This window comes from Cnephaeus nilssonii, assembly GCF_951640355.1.
Source record: "Cnephaeus nilssonii genome assembly, chromosome: 10".
Classification (NCBI taxonomy): Eukaryota; Metazoa; Chordata; class Mammalia; order Chiroptera; family Vespertilionidae; genus Cnephaeus; species Cnephaeus nilssonii.
Genome location: NC_137081.1, coordinates 71,717,114 through 71,733,671, shown reverse-complemented (window position 1 = coordinate 71,733,671; position 16,558 = coordinate 71,717,114). Strand labels below are relative to the sequence as shown.

At 35.7% G+C, this 16,558-nt stretch overlaps 1 protein-coding gene across 1 annotated transcript in view; it reads right to left on the bottom strand.

Moving 5' to 3' along the window:
• LRP1B (LDL receptor related protein 1B) overlaps window positions 1-16,558 on the bottom strand; it is a 1,721,287-nt gene that overhangs the window by 209,300 nt on the left and 1,495,429 nt on the right. The window contains exon 60 of the mRNA XM_079782447.1: window positions 16,017-16,216. Within this exon, the coding sequence (XP_079638573.1) occupies window positions 16,017-16,216 (200 nt within the window). The remainder of the gene's footprint in view (window positions 1-16,016; window positions 16,217-16,558) is intronic.

Sequence of the window (16,558 nt, the reverse complement as noted above, 5' to 3'; positions counted from 1 at the left end):
CTTAGATGCAAAGAAGCAATTGCAACATTACATTCAATATGGATCCAAAAAGTTAATCATTACTTTAAAAATTCTCAGTTCACCAGAGATTCAACTGACTTCTTTTCCAACAAGTGGTTATTGTAAGAATTTGCCTATTAGAATCTCAAAAATACCATAGTATTTTAAATGTTCAGTAAGTAACTGCAGTTCACGTTTAATAAGCACTTGGGTGCCAGGAAGTAGGCCAGATGTTCTCAACAATGGGAGAGGCAATTCCAGTGTCAAAGAAACCTTACAGTAGAATAACCATTTTATACACCTCATTGTATTTAGTACCACAGCTCTATTGTGCCATAGTAGACTTTGCAGATGAGAAAGCTGAAATCTGGAAAAACTTAAGTAACTTGACAACAGAGGGGAGGGAAAATAGTACTAGTGCTGCCTTTAAGAAAGCCAACCCACTTGGGTAAACTGTGGTTACAGATGAATTGTGTCCCCACAAAATGCATATATGGAAGTCCTATTCCCCATCATGACTGTATTTGGATACAGGGCCTTTTAAAAGTAACAGGTTAAGTGAGGTCATAAGAGTGGGGTTCTAATCCAATATGACTGGTATCCTTATAAGAGGGAGACAGCAGGGTTGCGCACATAACAAAAAAAATAATAATAATAAATAAATAAAAGGCCATGTGAGGACATAGTAAGCCAAAGAGAAGCCTCAGCAGAAAATAAACCTGACAACACCTTCATTTTGGACTCCAGCCTTCAGAACTGTGAGGAAATACATTTCCATTTGTGGGAGCACAGAGGCCTTATTGTCAATACACCAGAATGGCCAAGGCCACTCTGAACATAAGCCTAATCAGGGTGCCCAATGCCAAGATACCATGAATGGGTGCAAGGACACACGGTACACTGTGCCCTTCTATAGCCAAAATATGATTGATGTCACCTTGGCAACTAGCCTTCTTTGTCTCTGGAGTAATATACATTACTGACCAGCTAGTCTGCTAGAGAGAGAGCAGCTGGGAAGAGCAGAGGCTAGAGAGCTCAGAGAAGCAGAGGCAGTAAGCACAGAGAATGTAGCTCCTATGTGTGCAGGAGAGAGAAGAGTTCAGAGCTGAGAGCTGATACTGCTACGATGTACGGCTAAGAGCTCATAGAGAGCTCAGACCCAGCTACCATGTTATTAACCAGCCAGTGTGCTGGGCAGGGGAGACAGGAGAAGCTGCTGAGCCAGAGAGCTTAGGTACCGCTACAATGTGAAGTGGCAAGTCTAGGGGGCAGCGTGCAGCTGCTCAGATAATAGCTGTGGTTACAGAGATTAATGCTACTATGTGAGAAAGATGCGTATTCACCAGCTGGTGTCTGGTTGCCTGCCTGTACGGACTTTGCTGTGAAGCATTGTCTTGTCTGATGGCTTTATGGCCACTGGCTTCTGCATTCAAGGAGGTCCTGCCCTAGGCATAGGGGCTGGGACCCAACACCTGTAACTAGTGAGCAGAGGATAAAGGAGGAACTTGGACTAAGTTCCCAACAGTTAGTACAGTGGGCAGGGTTTGAGGAAGAACCAGCCCTGGTGAAGTTGGGAAGAACGGAAAATATATGGACTGAGAGCAACTCAGAGCAGTACTGAGTCGTGCTCCGGCTGGCCCTGACACCATTGTTTAAGCCACCCAGTTTGTGGTACTTCATTATGGTAGCCTTAGCAAACACATTCAAGTATATAAAGCAATTGGATTAATTGAATAATCCCCACGTAAAAATCATTCCATTTAATTACTTGATTGAAATTACACTGTGTATAACTTTTAGACATGGGACAATATAAGCACTGGGCAAGTTTATTACCTCTAAACTTGTAATGATCACCCACGAGAAACCCACTGTTATCAGATAATCAATATTGATTTATGGAGTTTGTAAATTGAATTATTACTTTAGAAGAAGTGAGGAGATAGAAGAAGAGGCTAGGTAGAGAGGGATGGGACCATGGGGACTGGGAAGTGGAAAGCTGTAGATGCGGGCAGAGTATACAGCCTGCTGACTATGTTCTGTTCCGAGAAAAAACACAAAGTGAGCTAGAACTAGACCCACCTGGGCAGGGAAAGAAGGGTGCACGGGAGACATAGCTTTAAAATGGATGGATGTTACTACGACATGCAGGTTGCAGATAACTAATCACAAGACAGTGAGGTGTATAACCAATCCCAAGGGTGTTGCTGAGGCAGAATTCTTTGAAAGGACCAATTAGAAGTGAGCAAGGCATCTATCTGCCCTTAGACCGAAAAGCATGCTCTTTCTTTCTCTCTCATTCTGGCGTGCTAGGTTCCGGTGGATGTGCTTATGGCCTTGTGGGACTCCACACATGGACTAAGACTTTAACAGCTTTGATACTGAACTACACCCAGCTAGTTGCAACATGGAACAGAAGCTCTGGAAACTGGCCTACGTTTTACTCTCCTGGAACCCCAGCTGCACCTTTTTCAGGACTGGCTTCTCTCAATAAACTTTGCTTCCCTTAACCAATTTTGTCTGCGAACCCATTCTTTGGTTTCGTAAAACAAGGAACTCGGACCTAAACCCCACATTGCAGTTTCAGAGGGATGACACATAGGTGAATGTGCAGAGCATGCGGTAAAGTCGGATGAAAGTGAAGAAAATTAGTCCCTTTGCCAAAAGTGACCACCTGTTTTATTTAATTCCTTGTTTGACATTAGCAATACAGAATAGGACTATCTGTAGTAGTTTTATGAGCCCACTGCAGGCCTGCTCATTTGGCAAACATGCTTATTTCCCAAACAGCATCTAACATAACCACTAAAGCATTCCTTCTAAAAAAAAAACAAAAACACAGTAAAAACACCAACTTATGTTAACAAGAAGAAATCTAGTCTCATATATTTAATGTTATACTGTCTCCACAAACTACTGTCTGAGAGATGGTGACAATTTCCTTTAATACCACAACTTAATGCCAACAAAAATTTAAAAAACACACACACACACACACAAAAGAAGTCAAAACAAACAAAAATGTTTACATATTATCTTTTTAGGAGTTCAGCTCAGAACTCAGCAGTATGATTCCATTCCCTCTTTAGGACCTAAATCTCTTCACAAGAGTAATTAACTATCTGTTAAGCTTCTGTGAAAAAAATTACTATATACTAACTGCTAAATGATCAGGACATATAAATGAATCCGTGTTTTCCATAAACACATGAAGAATTCAACCCACACTGAGAGTAAATGAGATGTCCTGAGCTAAAGCATCATATATTTTGGTACAAGAAACTTTCCTGATTCAGAATGAGAAAAATAAAATTATTTATTTTTTTGTCTCTTTACTTTTTGATATGTATGTATATATGTATGCCTATGTTAGGTATCTGTGTATATGTGACAAATATACATATAATACATAAAGTATATAATACATTTATATGTATAAATATTACATATATACATACACATATATAAGTAAAAGAGCAACAAGAAAAATGTATTACAATGTAATTTGGCAGTTAGTAGAACTAACAAAGTATATATGGGAAATGTTATGGCATGAGAAGAACATTTAACTAACTTACTGATAATGAGATAATGGGTTTATAAACAAAGTAGTCGACGTTCTCTCAAAATGATAACAGCTATCCCTTTTATTTTTTTTTATTTTTTTAAAATATATTTTATTGATTTTTTACAGAGAGGAAGGGAGAGGGATAGAGAGCTAGAAACATCGATGAGAGAGAAACATCGATCAGCTGCCTCCTGCACACCTCCTACTGGGGATGTGCCCGCAACCAAGGTACATGCCCTTGACCGGAATCGAACCTGGGACCCTTCAGTCCGCAGGCCAACGCTCTATCCACTGAGCCAAACCGGTTTCGGCACAGCTATCCCTTTTAAAAGAAAAATAATACACCCACTTATTGTACATAAGATTGTCTTTGCTTAATAATAAAAAAAAAAAAGATGTGAAAAAAATTAGGAAACGTTTCATTTACAGGTATTCAGTAGACACACAGACAAAACACACACACACACACACACAAGTAACAGAACTCTTATGTGGGCTGCAGTTTAACAGGTAGTTATTATATATTTAAAACCTATTTTAAAGCTACTTTCTATAGTTTGGCTTCTGTTCTGTATAACAGCATCATTTACTGTCCTATTTCCAGCATTCCACTTAAGCACTAGGCTCCCACTGGCTATCTCTATCAGAAGAAAGGAGTCGATATTTGACAAAATAGAAATCAAAGAAAGCTTCCTTTGTGTGGATTTTCCCTTTTAGCCAAGTCAGATACTATTCTGCTAAGATTCCTATTAATTATGACAAATAGAAAAGGGAGAAATGTGGAATCTGCATTCGGCTTAACTGTTGCTTCACAGCTAGAGATACTTTATTCCAATACTCGTTTCTTTTCCTTTTTGATAGCATTTATCATGCCAAAGAAGTATATTCCTAAATAAAATATTTCAATTTTATATTTCAAACTAATTTAGTTTAAATACTTAAGAACAAAATGTACCAAGTGGCTCAGTTGGTTGGAGTGTTGTCTGGTATACCATAAGGTTGCGGGTTTGATTCCCTGTCAGGACACATACCTAGGTTGCAGCTCTGATCATGCTTGGGAAGCAAAAGGGAGGCAACCGGTGGAGGTTTCTCTCTCACATTGATATATCACTCTCACATGGCTCTCTCTCTCTCTCTTTCTCCTCTCTCTCTCTCTCTCTCTCTCTCTCTCTCTCTCTCCCTTCCTGTCTCTCTAAAAAAATTAATAAACATATCCTTGGTTGAGGATTTAAAAAATACACCAATAGCCCAGTACTAATTTTTTTTAATTATAAAGAATTTATATATTTTATTGGAAAGAAATACTTGCATGATCCAATGATCCTTAAGATCAACCTGTCCTCACTGTACAACCTACTAGGATTGGAAATTTAATCTCCTAAAACTTTAAAATTAACAAGCATCTACATTAATAAAAGAGAAATATGCAAATTGGCCATACCTCCATGATGCCCACCAGCCAATCAGGAGTGAGTTTGCAAATTAATCAAACAAAGATGGCAGGTTAATTTGCATATGCAGGCTCGGAGCGGCTGGGTGGGGCAGGATGCCTACTATGAAGGGGAGGGCGGGGGGTTGAGGGAGCTACAGGAGGGGCGCTCCAGACAGAGCGGAGAAGACTGAATGCTCTGTCTGGAGCGAACACTGAAGGCTCTGGCCTGAGTGAAGATGGAAGGTGGTGGCCAGAGCAAAGGCCTGGGTCCCGGGTGCCAGAGGAAAACCAGTGCCGGCAGCCAGGGGAAGGAAGGCCTATTGCACGAATCTTCATGCAACAGGCCTCTAGTATAAAATAAAACATTAAATCTTATCATCTTTTTAAAAAATATATTTCAAGTCTCTCCCTTTTTATTTTTATTGTTGGTGTCATTACTCTGAGTCAAAGCACATATTCCCTCACACCCAAAATATTACAAAATTATTTTAACTTTTCTCATTAGTTTTTAATCTCTTTCAATCCCTTTTGTATTGGTCAAGGATCTTCTATTAAACAGAGAACACATTATTAAATGATAATTTAATCTAAGACAATCCTAGGTACAACAATTGGTCATATTATTTTTCTTTTAATTATTTACAGAGGGTTGGGCCTGGGTAGGTGACTTGTTTTTTCCTAGGTCTGTTACCAGAAGCTGCTGAAAGCTGCAGTTTTAGAAAAAGAGCCACCCCCAAGAACAGACACCATTTGTTGGAGGAACTCAGCCAGTGCTAACCCACTGTGGTTGTACATGGAGGAAAGTGGATGAATAAATATTCTGACTTCTTCCTTCATCCACCATCTCATCTCCTGCTAATGCTTACCAAACATTAAATCCAGCTTGAGGTCAGAAGGTGATAGAACCTGGTGATACAGTCCACAGGTTCAGCCTTCTAGCATACAGAGCATGGAAAGGAGGCAAATATGGGATAGCTAGAACTCCCTCCAGTTAAGATTTCCATTTTTTTTTTCCAGCTCACAAATTTCTTCTCTGCTCAAAAATCACCAATGAAACCCATTTTCTAGGCAATATGGTGCAAACTATATAACTTGATTAAAACACCTGGCTTCAGGGAAAAGGGTCAGGATGCTCATGAATCCTCTGTCCTAAGAGACCTTGATATTAACAATTTTCTCAAATACCTTTCTAGAAGGACAATACACAACGAGATCTGTAGAGATGCTAGAATGTGAATTAAAAGAGGAGAGCATGAAAACAGAAAGGAAGTAATGAAACAAAGAAAACGTATTAGCATTGATAAAATGAGGTGAGATTAAACAAAGACTACAAAAACAGTATAGCAGGCTTCCTCAAACTACGGCCCGCAGACCACATGAGGGTGTTTTTGCCGTTTTGTTTTTTTACTTCAAAATAAGATATGTGCAGTGTGCATAGGAATTTGTTCATAGTTTTTTTTAAACTATAGTCCGGCCCTCCAACGGTCTGAGGGTCAGTGAACTGGCCCCCTGTTTAAAAAGTTTGAGGACCCCTGCAGTATAGTCTGGGAAAAGATGATAAAATTAGATGATGAAAAAAGTGGTTTAACGTGGCAAGAAAAGTGGAAGTGGAAGTTTCATGACAGTGGTCAGGGGGTGTTTGAATAATGATTTTTATTTTATGAAGAGTAACCAAAAAGAGTGGGTAGGTGGGAAAGTGGCCACAGTGTACTAATTTCCAGAGAATGACTGCTGAGCCTGTAGCTTTAGCTGCATATACTCCATCATAAGTCAGTGTGCTTTATGTAAATGCAGGGTCAACAGAATTACTTCTTTGTCAGTAATTATGCATCCCCTCCAGTGTTATTTGCAGAATATTTTATTTTAAATAATTATTTCCTCTGAACCATCTATAACACGCTACAAAATGTTCCATTTAAACATATGCCTCTAAGAACATTTCTCCTGCCTACTCTTTAATACAACCCCACTTAATGGTAACAGTGCTGCAAATAAAATTCCAGGTCATGGGGTCCAAAATCCTTTTTCAAAATGAATCAAAACATCAAGAAATGGCAGGAACAGTAAGGATAGCCAAAATTTCCAAATATTACTATGAAATGTTCAAAATTTATATTTTCAGTAAATATTTCATTATCTTTCATAAAGTTCATCCACCAATGAGACTTTGAAGGGTAGGATAAAAATAAAGTTATTCCACCCAGCATATGTTACAATGCATAGCAGATTTGAGCTGATCCTACCTGGGAGTCTATTAAATGAGGCTTTATTTAATAGGCTGTATGTATACTCATATTGATAAAGTGTCCAAACAATAGTCGTGTGTCCCTCCCTCATGCAGTAATTCCTGTTGGGACATTTAAATGTGTTTAAAATAACTTTTAAAATGAATTTAATGTATGAAGACAAAATTTATAAATTATTTAGGATTCTTCTTTAGATTATTAATAGGCTGAAGGCATCCTTTGTCCATCTTTTTCTAATTTCTTGCCTCCTTTGTCTGCCTTGTCACATCAAAAAATGTGTTTTCTCTGTATAGATTAGGGATATTGGTTTAATACAATTCAGTCCTCTAACTTCTCTCACCTATATAGTTTTAAATTATTCATAATAAAATTCAAATAGGCTATTTGAATATTTAACACCGAAAGAATATTCCTGCTAATGAATGTGAGGATTTACAAAGCAGACAATGTAAATTATAGTACATTTATTTTGAAAAATAGACTGTTCTATAAACAGCCTCTCTCAATGACACTGCTCTCCAGTCTCTGAAGTAAACAAAGCAACATGTATTTGGTAAAGACATATTCTTATTGCTTTAAAATTTTCTGGGCCTTTCTGCTGGTGATTCTCAGACACTTGGAAATGTGTTTGCAGAGGTGACCCTCAATACTAAATATGTTATGATATTCCACATACATATGCATTAGGAAAGTGTTTGTGAGACAGTCTAATGAAAGCTGTAGCCTTGGAAAAGTACTTTGCCTGGGGAGGATATATAGAAGAATAGATTCATTTATATAGATTTAGTATCTGGTTTTCTCACATTTCTATAATTATAAATATGCTTCTAGAATAAAAACAGATGTGATTGAAACATATTATAAGCATTTTCAAATGTGTAGTAGGTAATACCAGAAATAAGGATAGGTAAGTGTGGGGTTACATAGAATAGTCCTCCTCTGCCCCAGCTCCAACCTCAACCCACCCCTTAGAGAGATATTAGAAAATCACTGATTGATTAGAAGTCCTAATCTATGGATAAACTGTGGAGCAATAGTGTGGCAAAGGCTAAGTTAGAGAGTAAACTGGACCAAAGCCAAATCTACCAATGCCCTACTGTGTTATATTTTGGATAGGTAAGGTTGTTGAAAGTGGCTGAAAACTCATGCTAGGATAATACTTAAAATTTCACTATTTAAAAATGGTATATGGAACATATATGGCATTTGCAAAATAATAATCTATTTAAACGTGTACACAGTTTAATGTAGCATATCTTATTCCAGGGATACAACTAAAGACATGATTGACACTGAAATTCTAAGACTTTTTAGAAATGGCAGTTAATTTAAATTTATTTTAATGGTCCAGGGACATTTCTATAGAAACTGAATTGTATTTTGCTCCCTTCCATTAACTTTTACTGTATTGTAAACAGCAGCACATCAACACCATTGGCATAAAATAGCCTGTGAAGTCTACTGTTGGTAATGGACTATGAATGCTAGAATATTTTTTTGAAAAGTACTAAAATGTAACATCTAACCAAGAAAGAAACACTCTATAATACTGTAAAATTAGAGGGTGGCATTTATTAGATCTGCTCCACTTTTTTTTTTTTTTTTTTGGTGGGCTTTAGCAGGTACTTAAATGTTCTAAACAGCCAACTGCAACAACCATTAATTTCAGGAGATATGGCTACAAAACACTCCCTTTGTCTTTTTAAGTGTTTTTCCCCCACCCAGAACAAAACCCGTTAAATATGGCTTATGCTATTTCATCAATAGCATGCTGAGTCTGGATTCCTTTTCCAACATAATGCAGACAATAGCTGCTTGGGTTATGATATGGATTTTTAAATCCAAACACAGAACTGCCCCTTCACAACATACACATTCTACGATACTGACACTTACACATGAGGATCTGCAGGTCTAAGGGTATAGAAACAATGATAGAGCCATAGTCAACATAACTGCATGGAATTTCAAACAATTTGTCCACAAAATAAAAGACGGTTCAGTGATACACAATTTAGAATCACACGCAACCATTACTCTTCAAAGAAATTAGCAGTTATTAGTACATTTTTCCAGTAGTCTGGATAAAATATATACATGACTAACTGATTTAACACAAGGGTAAGTCATTCAGTGATACATAGTATTCTGGAAAAAAAAATTACTATAACAAATAGATTTTAAAGCTCAAGATCAAAGATACCTTTTTCTTAGCTCACTCTTTTATTACTATTTACACAGTATTTTCAGTTCTTTTTCAAGAAACTAACTGCATCTAAAAGGTATCTCAATTCAATGGCAAAAGTAACAGAAAGTGGAGAAAGCTAAATCTGAATTTATGTACTTTGATACAAGCAAACAGAATGAAATTGTGGCCTAAATAGAATTTTTTTGCTATTTAATTTTCTTTTCATTAAATGGAAAATAGAATCTCTAAGTTAAGGTAGATATGTAGAGTTATTACTCACATTTCTCTCAAGATATATTTCTAACCTATTTTATAGACGTTTCATTTAGAGAAAGCAATATTTTTTGAAATGCATAAAATCAATCACACAAAAATCTTTACTGTGTCCAAATTTCAGAAATTCTGTGACATAAATCTCTAAATAAGCTTTAAAAGGTTTGTATGGGCAGGAGATGTAGTTATTTTGGAATAGCAAACTGTAACATCCAACTGTCCTACTGAAGCTGGGTGTCTGTTTTTAAGCATCATTATTAAGCATGCTTCACTCCCTCAAACAAACATAAAAAAATATTTGTATTTGATGAGATAAATGCTTTCTTACATAATAATTATGTCATGGTGGCTTATGTTTTTGTTTGTTTCTGTATGTTTTGCAATATATTTATGGTCTACTACGAAAATTAATTTGAAGACATTCAGGTACGGATATACCTTTTTGGTATAATTTTGCATTTATGCTGTAACTGTTGATAGAAACTATAATAAGTGGACAACACATTTTCATTATCTGTTTAAAAGCAAGGAGCCTGTATGGAGAATGGAAAGAAAGCAGGCTTTGAAACCACTTAGATCTTTGTTGGTACAAATTCTGATTCTCCTGATTACTAGCTATTTGACTTTGGAGAAATTACTTCATCTCTTTAAAGCTATTTCCTTGCTGCAAAATGGCTTTAATGGTAATTATAGTATAGTATTCCCCGACAGAATGACTAAAAGAGCGTACATTGCAACAAACAAGGTTTCTTGAACAAGGCCTCTAATAAAAGTATTAGTTTATAAGAGGATGGTTTCAGTTCTTGGATCCTCATAGCAGACTAAGAAAATTTCCATTGAAACCTGAGAGAGAGAGAGAGAGAGAGAGAGAGAGAGAGAGAGAGAGAGAAAGAGAGAGAGAGAAATACTATGTGTAAAGCACCTAATATAATGTAATGCTCAAGAATACAGATTTTCTGTCGAAACCGGTTTGGCTCAGTGGATAGAGCGTCAGCCTGCAGACTCAAAGGTCCCAGGTTTGATTCCAGTCAAGGGCATGTACCTTGGTTGCGGGCACATCCCCAGTAGGGGGTGAGCAAGAGGCAGCTGATCGATGTTTCTAACTCTCTATCCCTCTCTTTTCCTCTCTGTAAAAAATCAATAAAATATATTTTTTTTAAAAAGAAAAAGAATACAGATTTTCTCCTCTCATTGATATGATCAGTTCCCAAGTGTTCAACAGTAAAAGATGTGAATAATTCTCGCAATGCTACAGAGAAATGAGTATTTGGTTGGCAATTTGAAATTCTCATCAAGGCTGAGTGAACAAGCATTTGATTATTACATATTCTCAACCTTTCTCAGGCTTCAATTGAAGATAAACCTGAACACTTTTGGATTTGGCAAAATTTCTGTGAGTTGGTGATCTGTCTAACTTAGAATGTTCATTCTAGAATTCTCCTCTGATGTCTTCTTTTCCAACACTCTTATTTCTATAGATGAGACAATGGGAGCCTGGGAAGGTACATATCCTTTACAGGATGAAATAGCTATTTAGCAACAGATCCCACCCCAACCCATTTTATCCTCAGGTTCCCCAAGCTTGCTTTAAGATCCCAAGGGATTGCTTTCTCCAATATGAAAATTTCCTTTCACTTAAAACTCTGTACTCTAGCAAAGGTTTATTAGTTCTTACCCAAATTCAAAGCCTAAATTTCTATGAGCAGGGTTGTGGTTTGAGAGTGGTAAGAAACCAATCCCAAATACATAGATCTACAAGAAGAATGTTATTACTTAGACTCATTTTGTTTAGGATATATTTAGAATCATTCTGTTTTTTTATAAAAACATTTATCAGTTTCAAAAATACATATTTAAATCTGAAGAACACTGTGAAATTTCCAAGTCTCATTGGACACATTTTATAGCTCAAGAAAAAGTGGAAGAGGACAGATCCACTCCTGTGACATATTTCTTCTAGGTAAACTATCAAGGTGTTCTGAATGCTCTTTAGGAAAAGACACAAGACGAAGTGTTTAAACATCCGTAGAATTCCTTTTGTGCTGACCCTTTTGTTAAAATCAATGCATCTCTCATCAAAACAGAGCATTTAAGAATAATCTCTTAGCTGTGCTTAGTATTTGTATTTTTTATTCTTTAAAAATGTATAAATATATATAAAATTAATGTAATCAAAACAGTTTTCCCCTCTCTAAGTAGATAATAATATAAATATTTCACTTGATATTTGCAACTCAACCACTAATAATTCTGCTGTTTCAAGTTTACAGATCTCTCCTAGTTATTCTGCTAAGTACCTCTTGAACATAAAACTTTATCCCCATTCCCTCAGCTACAATCACTTCAAGTATTTTCTCCTAAAATATTTTAGCAGCCTCTAAATTGGTTGCCCTTCCAGGGTCTTTCATTTTCCATGCTGTTGTCAAATCTAATAATAGCACTTTACCAACTAAACACCATCAATGGCTCCCTATGACCTAAAGGATAAATTCCAAATTACTTAGCATACAAGCACTGTCACAACCTGGCCCCAATTTGCCCTTATTCATCTGCTGTCATTATCTCTCTCTAATAAGACGTCCAGTCATAGCCAAATGGTGCAAACCCCATGCTATTTCAAGATGCAATTACAGCTTTGCACAGGCAATTTCCTCTGTGAGAAGAATCCTTCCTATGTTTCCCCATATGGAGAGCTTGTATTATGTCTCAGACTTCTCAAAGAACTCCAGTTCCCCAAAGGCTCACCTCCTGCAACCTGCATTTTTACAATATTTTTCATATACCTCTAACCCCTATCTAATTCACATCTTTATCTGTATATCAGTTTTCCCCATTAAACTGAAGTGTTTTAAAGACAGGGACCGATTCCTCTGGTAACTCCAGGGCCTAGAATAACTTGTAGCACAGAAAAAAAAAAATCAGTATATGTTTGTTGAATGAATAAGTGAATGAGTGAATGAATAGGTAGCTCTAAAGAGAAGAAATCAGAGAAATTTAAAAAGTAAACCAATGAAATTTTGATTTAAAATAAATGGATTCAGTTATCCAGTACCATGCATAATATGCTATGATATTAAATTATTATAATTATATTTTATATTATTATAGAATTATTTGAGTAAAAGGCCAGTAGAATGATATACACAGGGATTGAGGAGAGGTTCATGTGACTAAGATTGGACCTTCATGTTCCTATACTACCAAATTAACTAATATTTTTATTTTGTTTTTATTTTATTTTTGCAATGTAGTGTTTGGACTTGGTAGGAAAATGGGGGTAGAGGAGGTAGCAAAAAAAGATGATGGAAATTCTCAAGCAAATGGCAAGTCCCATGTACTTCAAAAATAACCTGATCTATTTTTAAGGGAACAGAATTCAGAACCTTTAGACATTCTTGACTGGACAAATAATAATAAAATAATGCTTCATTTATGCAATTAATGCATGGTTTAAATCAGAACATATTTGGGGAGAAAGCATTCTATTATGTAAAGTGCAACGCATAGTTTAATTTTTCACCCTCATTAAAATTTGACTTATAAAAATGGACCATAATTCTGAAAATTTTCATACACCTTTCATATCCTCAAATTATTTCAGGATTGACATATCCCATTCTTTTGATTAGCTGTGGCTCCAGTTTTAATATATAGAATAAATGATAACAATAATAGTAGTCTAGCCCTAACTGGTTTGGCTCAATGGATAGAGCGTCGGCCTGCAGACTCAAGGGTTCTGGGTTCGATTCCGGTCAAGGGCATGTACCTTGGTTGTGGGCACATACCCAGTAGGGAATGTGCAGGAGGCAGCTGATAGATGTTTCTCTCTCATCGATGTTTCTAACTCTCTATCCCTCTCCCTTCCTCTCTGTAAAAAATCAATAAAATATATTTTTAAAAAATAATAATTCTTGTCAGTGACCAAACTAATACACACGTTGTTTTAACATATCTTATTTTCCACCTCCAAATCACATCTAGAAAACAATAGCTTCTCTATGTCTTTATGGGGCAAATGCAAGAAGCAGAAAAATCCTATTTCTCTTTACAAATATGGAAAATAAATGGCTTTTTCCCCCATTGGGTGTGGAGTTGACATAATTTAGGCTGCCTACAATTAGTAGCACATTAGTAACTACCAAGTAATTATTGGCTTGCATTCAGATGTTGGCAGATGCCTGATAAGACACTTAATGAATTTTTCATTAGTCTTCTTCCGAAAACCTTTAGAAAATATTTCTAAAGGCAGCAACTCTTTTACTTTTCTTTCCCGCTCCCGATCCTTAAGCCTCAAGGTATTTTCAAAATCAAATTTTAAAATGTTAACATCATACCTGCATATCTGTCAGCTAAATATTTCACTCTTTAATAGATTTAGTACCATGTTCTCTTGCTATATATGTCCCTCTATTCAAAGTCACCACCAATTCTATAATTAAGGAACACTTCATGTACATGCATTTAATTTTGTATTAAGTTTTCAAAGCAGTAGTCACCTACATATCCGACATAATTTTTAAATAATGAGTAGGGGATGTAATCAATATTTCTAATAGACAACATTTTAACTACAGTTTTTGTTACTCAAACACTAAGGTTTAAATGAGAACAGACAAATACTTGCTGCTCTGATATCTGCCAAGAAATTATTTGCATTTAATTGTAGAGTAAAAATTTGGCACAAAGTAATACATTCACAACACCTAGTGCTGTATATAGATGCTAAAAATAGACAGGTTCATAGTTATCTAAGGAAAATACTGATTGCCACAATAAAACTTTCAATAATAGCTTCTAAGTATGTTGCAAAACATTACATTACTGTTTCTTTGCCGGATATATAACTGCTGAACACACTAAGTGTGGTTTGGAGTTGTCAACATTGCTTTGGCTGTAATTAAAATCCTAAAGTGATCTTTTAAATCATTCTTCACTCAAATTGCATCCTGATGAGTTTCTTTGTATCTATAATTGGAATGCCAGCACCTAAAAGTGTGACTCAATCAGCTACACTTGTCAGACCTCAAGCTTCTTACCCTTAAAAAAGAACCTCTAAAGCTATCAGCACTTTTAGTTAGAAGGATTTAGCTGTTGAAATATTAGCTGAAAGGAACTTGGGAAAAATTATGAAATGGTGTGACTTTAGTAAGTTTTATTAATTCGTTAATTAATTAATTAATTGTGATTATTTATTTAGTGTTCCCATCCTTCTCAGGACACCATACATTTCCAGGCCTCACCTCTCTTCCTCACCATCCCTCCTCTTTCCTGCTCCAGGACTTTTGTTCTAAGGTTACTGCAGAGAAGAAAACAATCCGATAAGCTAAACCACACCAATGTGTAGGCTTTCTTGGGGCCCTCCCTGTGAAAGTTGTACTTCAGGAGATATTTGAAGATGAAAAGGTGACAATAGGTCATTAAAGATCAATAAAAACGGATTTATTTATTTAAAAAAAATCTAATCCTTAAAAAGCCACCTACATATTTTGAGTGTTCCTTTGAATTGTCTGTGGTTTCTGTCATATCCATTGCATCTTCATCTCTACCCCATTCTTCCTTATTCTGTGATTCTCCACTGCCCTTCTTAGTTTTCCCATCCTCAGCTATGTTTTCTCTGACTTCTCTCTGATCTCCAATTCTAGTGTTAACTCCCTCATACCCAATCACTTCCTTCAATTGTTTTACACTTAGAGCTTTTAATCTACTCTGCATTACAAAATATAGGGGAAAAAAAGTACCTGCCAAATTATATTCATTCATATTTAAATTATGAACATTATTCCAACTTGAAAGCTGTTTCCACATTAATTTTGTTGCCATTGTTGAGTAGATAACAATCAATTTAATCATGTGTTAATACAACTGATAACTTTTAAATAAGATTGCTTCAGTTTCTTTAAAGAACTGTACTTTTACTTAGTGTTTTAAGAAAACTCAACCCTCTTAGATTGTAATAAAAGCCTTATGTTTACAAGCATATATTCTTGTTTCATTTCAATTAGAATACATGTTTATGTTAACTTATAAATACATTGTCCATTTATATATAAAAACTATTTAGAAAAGTACCATTAGAGAAAACCTAGAGAGTGTCAAAATGATTTTTATGCATGCTTATAGAAGTTTTCAATAAATATATCTAATGTCTTATTTACCAATATTATCATAAATGAGTATAATAATTAATACTAAATTGTGAAATGTATTTGATGAAAGTATATGCAATGAATATATACATACACACATGTTTTTTTCTAAAATATTTTATGAAGTGGCAAAATACTGAATCATTTGTGCTGTTGTACCAACCTTTATGTCTATGAGATCCATCCATGTTGCTAAATTCAATGTGATTTTCATCAGCCCAGTAGAGTCTCTGGTTGACATAATCTATAGTTAGTGCCATAGGTCTAGAAATCTTGGTGTCTATGACAACACTCTGATTGGTTCCATCCATTCCAACACGGCCAATGTGCGGATACTCACAGCAGTCAATCCAATACAAATACCTAGGGGAGAAAATCAGCAGCCATTTAGTTTACAGACACTTAAGGAGTAAAACCTCACACAATATTTCACTTCTTTGCTCAATTATTCCCAAATTAATTTTTGGTATTTCTCTGAATTGTAGCTTCTAAGAAGCACACGTCAAGGGAAAGCTTTCTAATGACATTTTTTATACTTTTAAATGTCCATATAATTTTAAACATGCTTTCTTTTGTATACAAACTCATATATAATATATAATGTTAACACATGTAAACCTTCAAAATCCATCTATAATGTTAGAGAATGAAATTTTCCAGATATATGATTTTCTTTTGGTGTATCATTTATGAAAAACTCTAAAT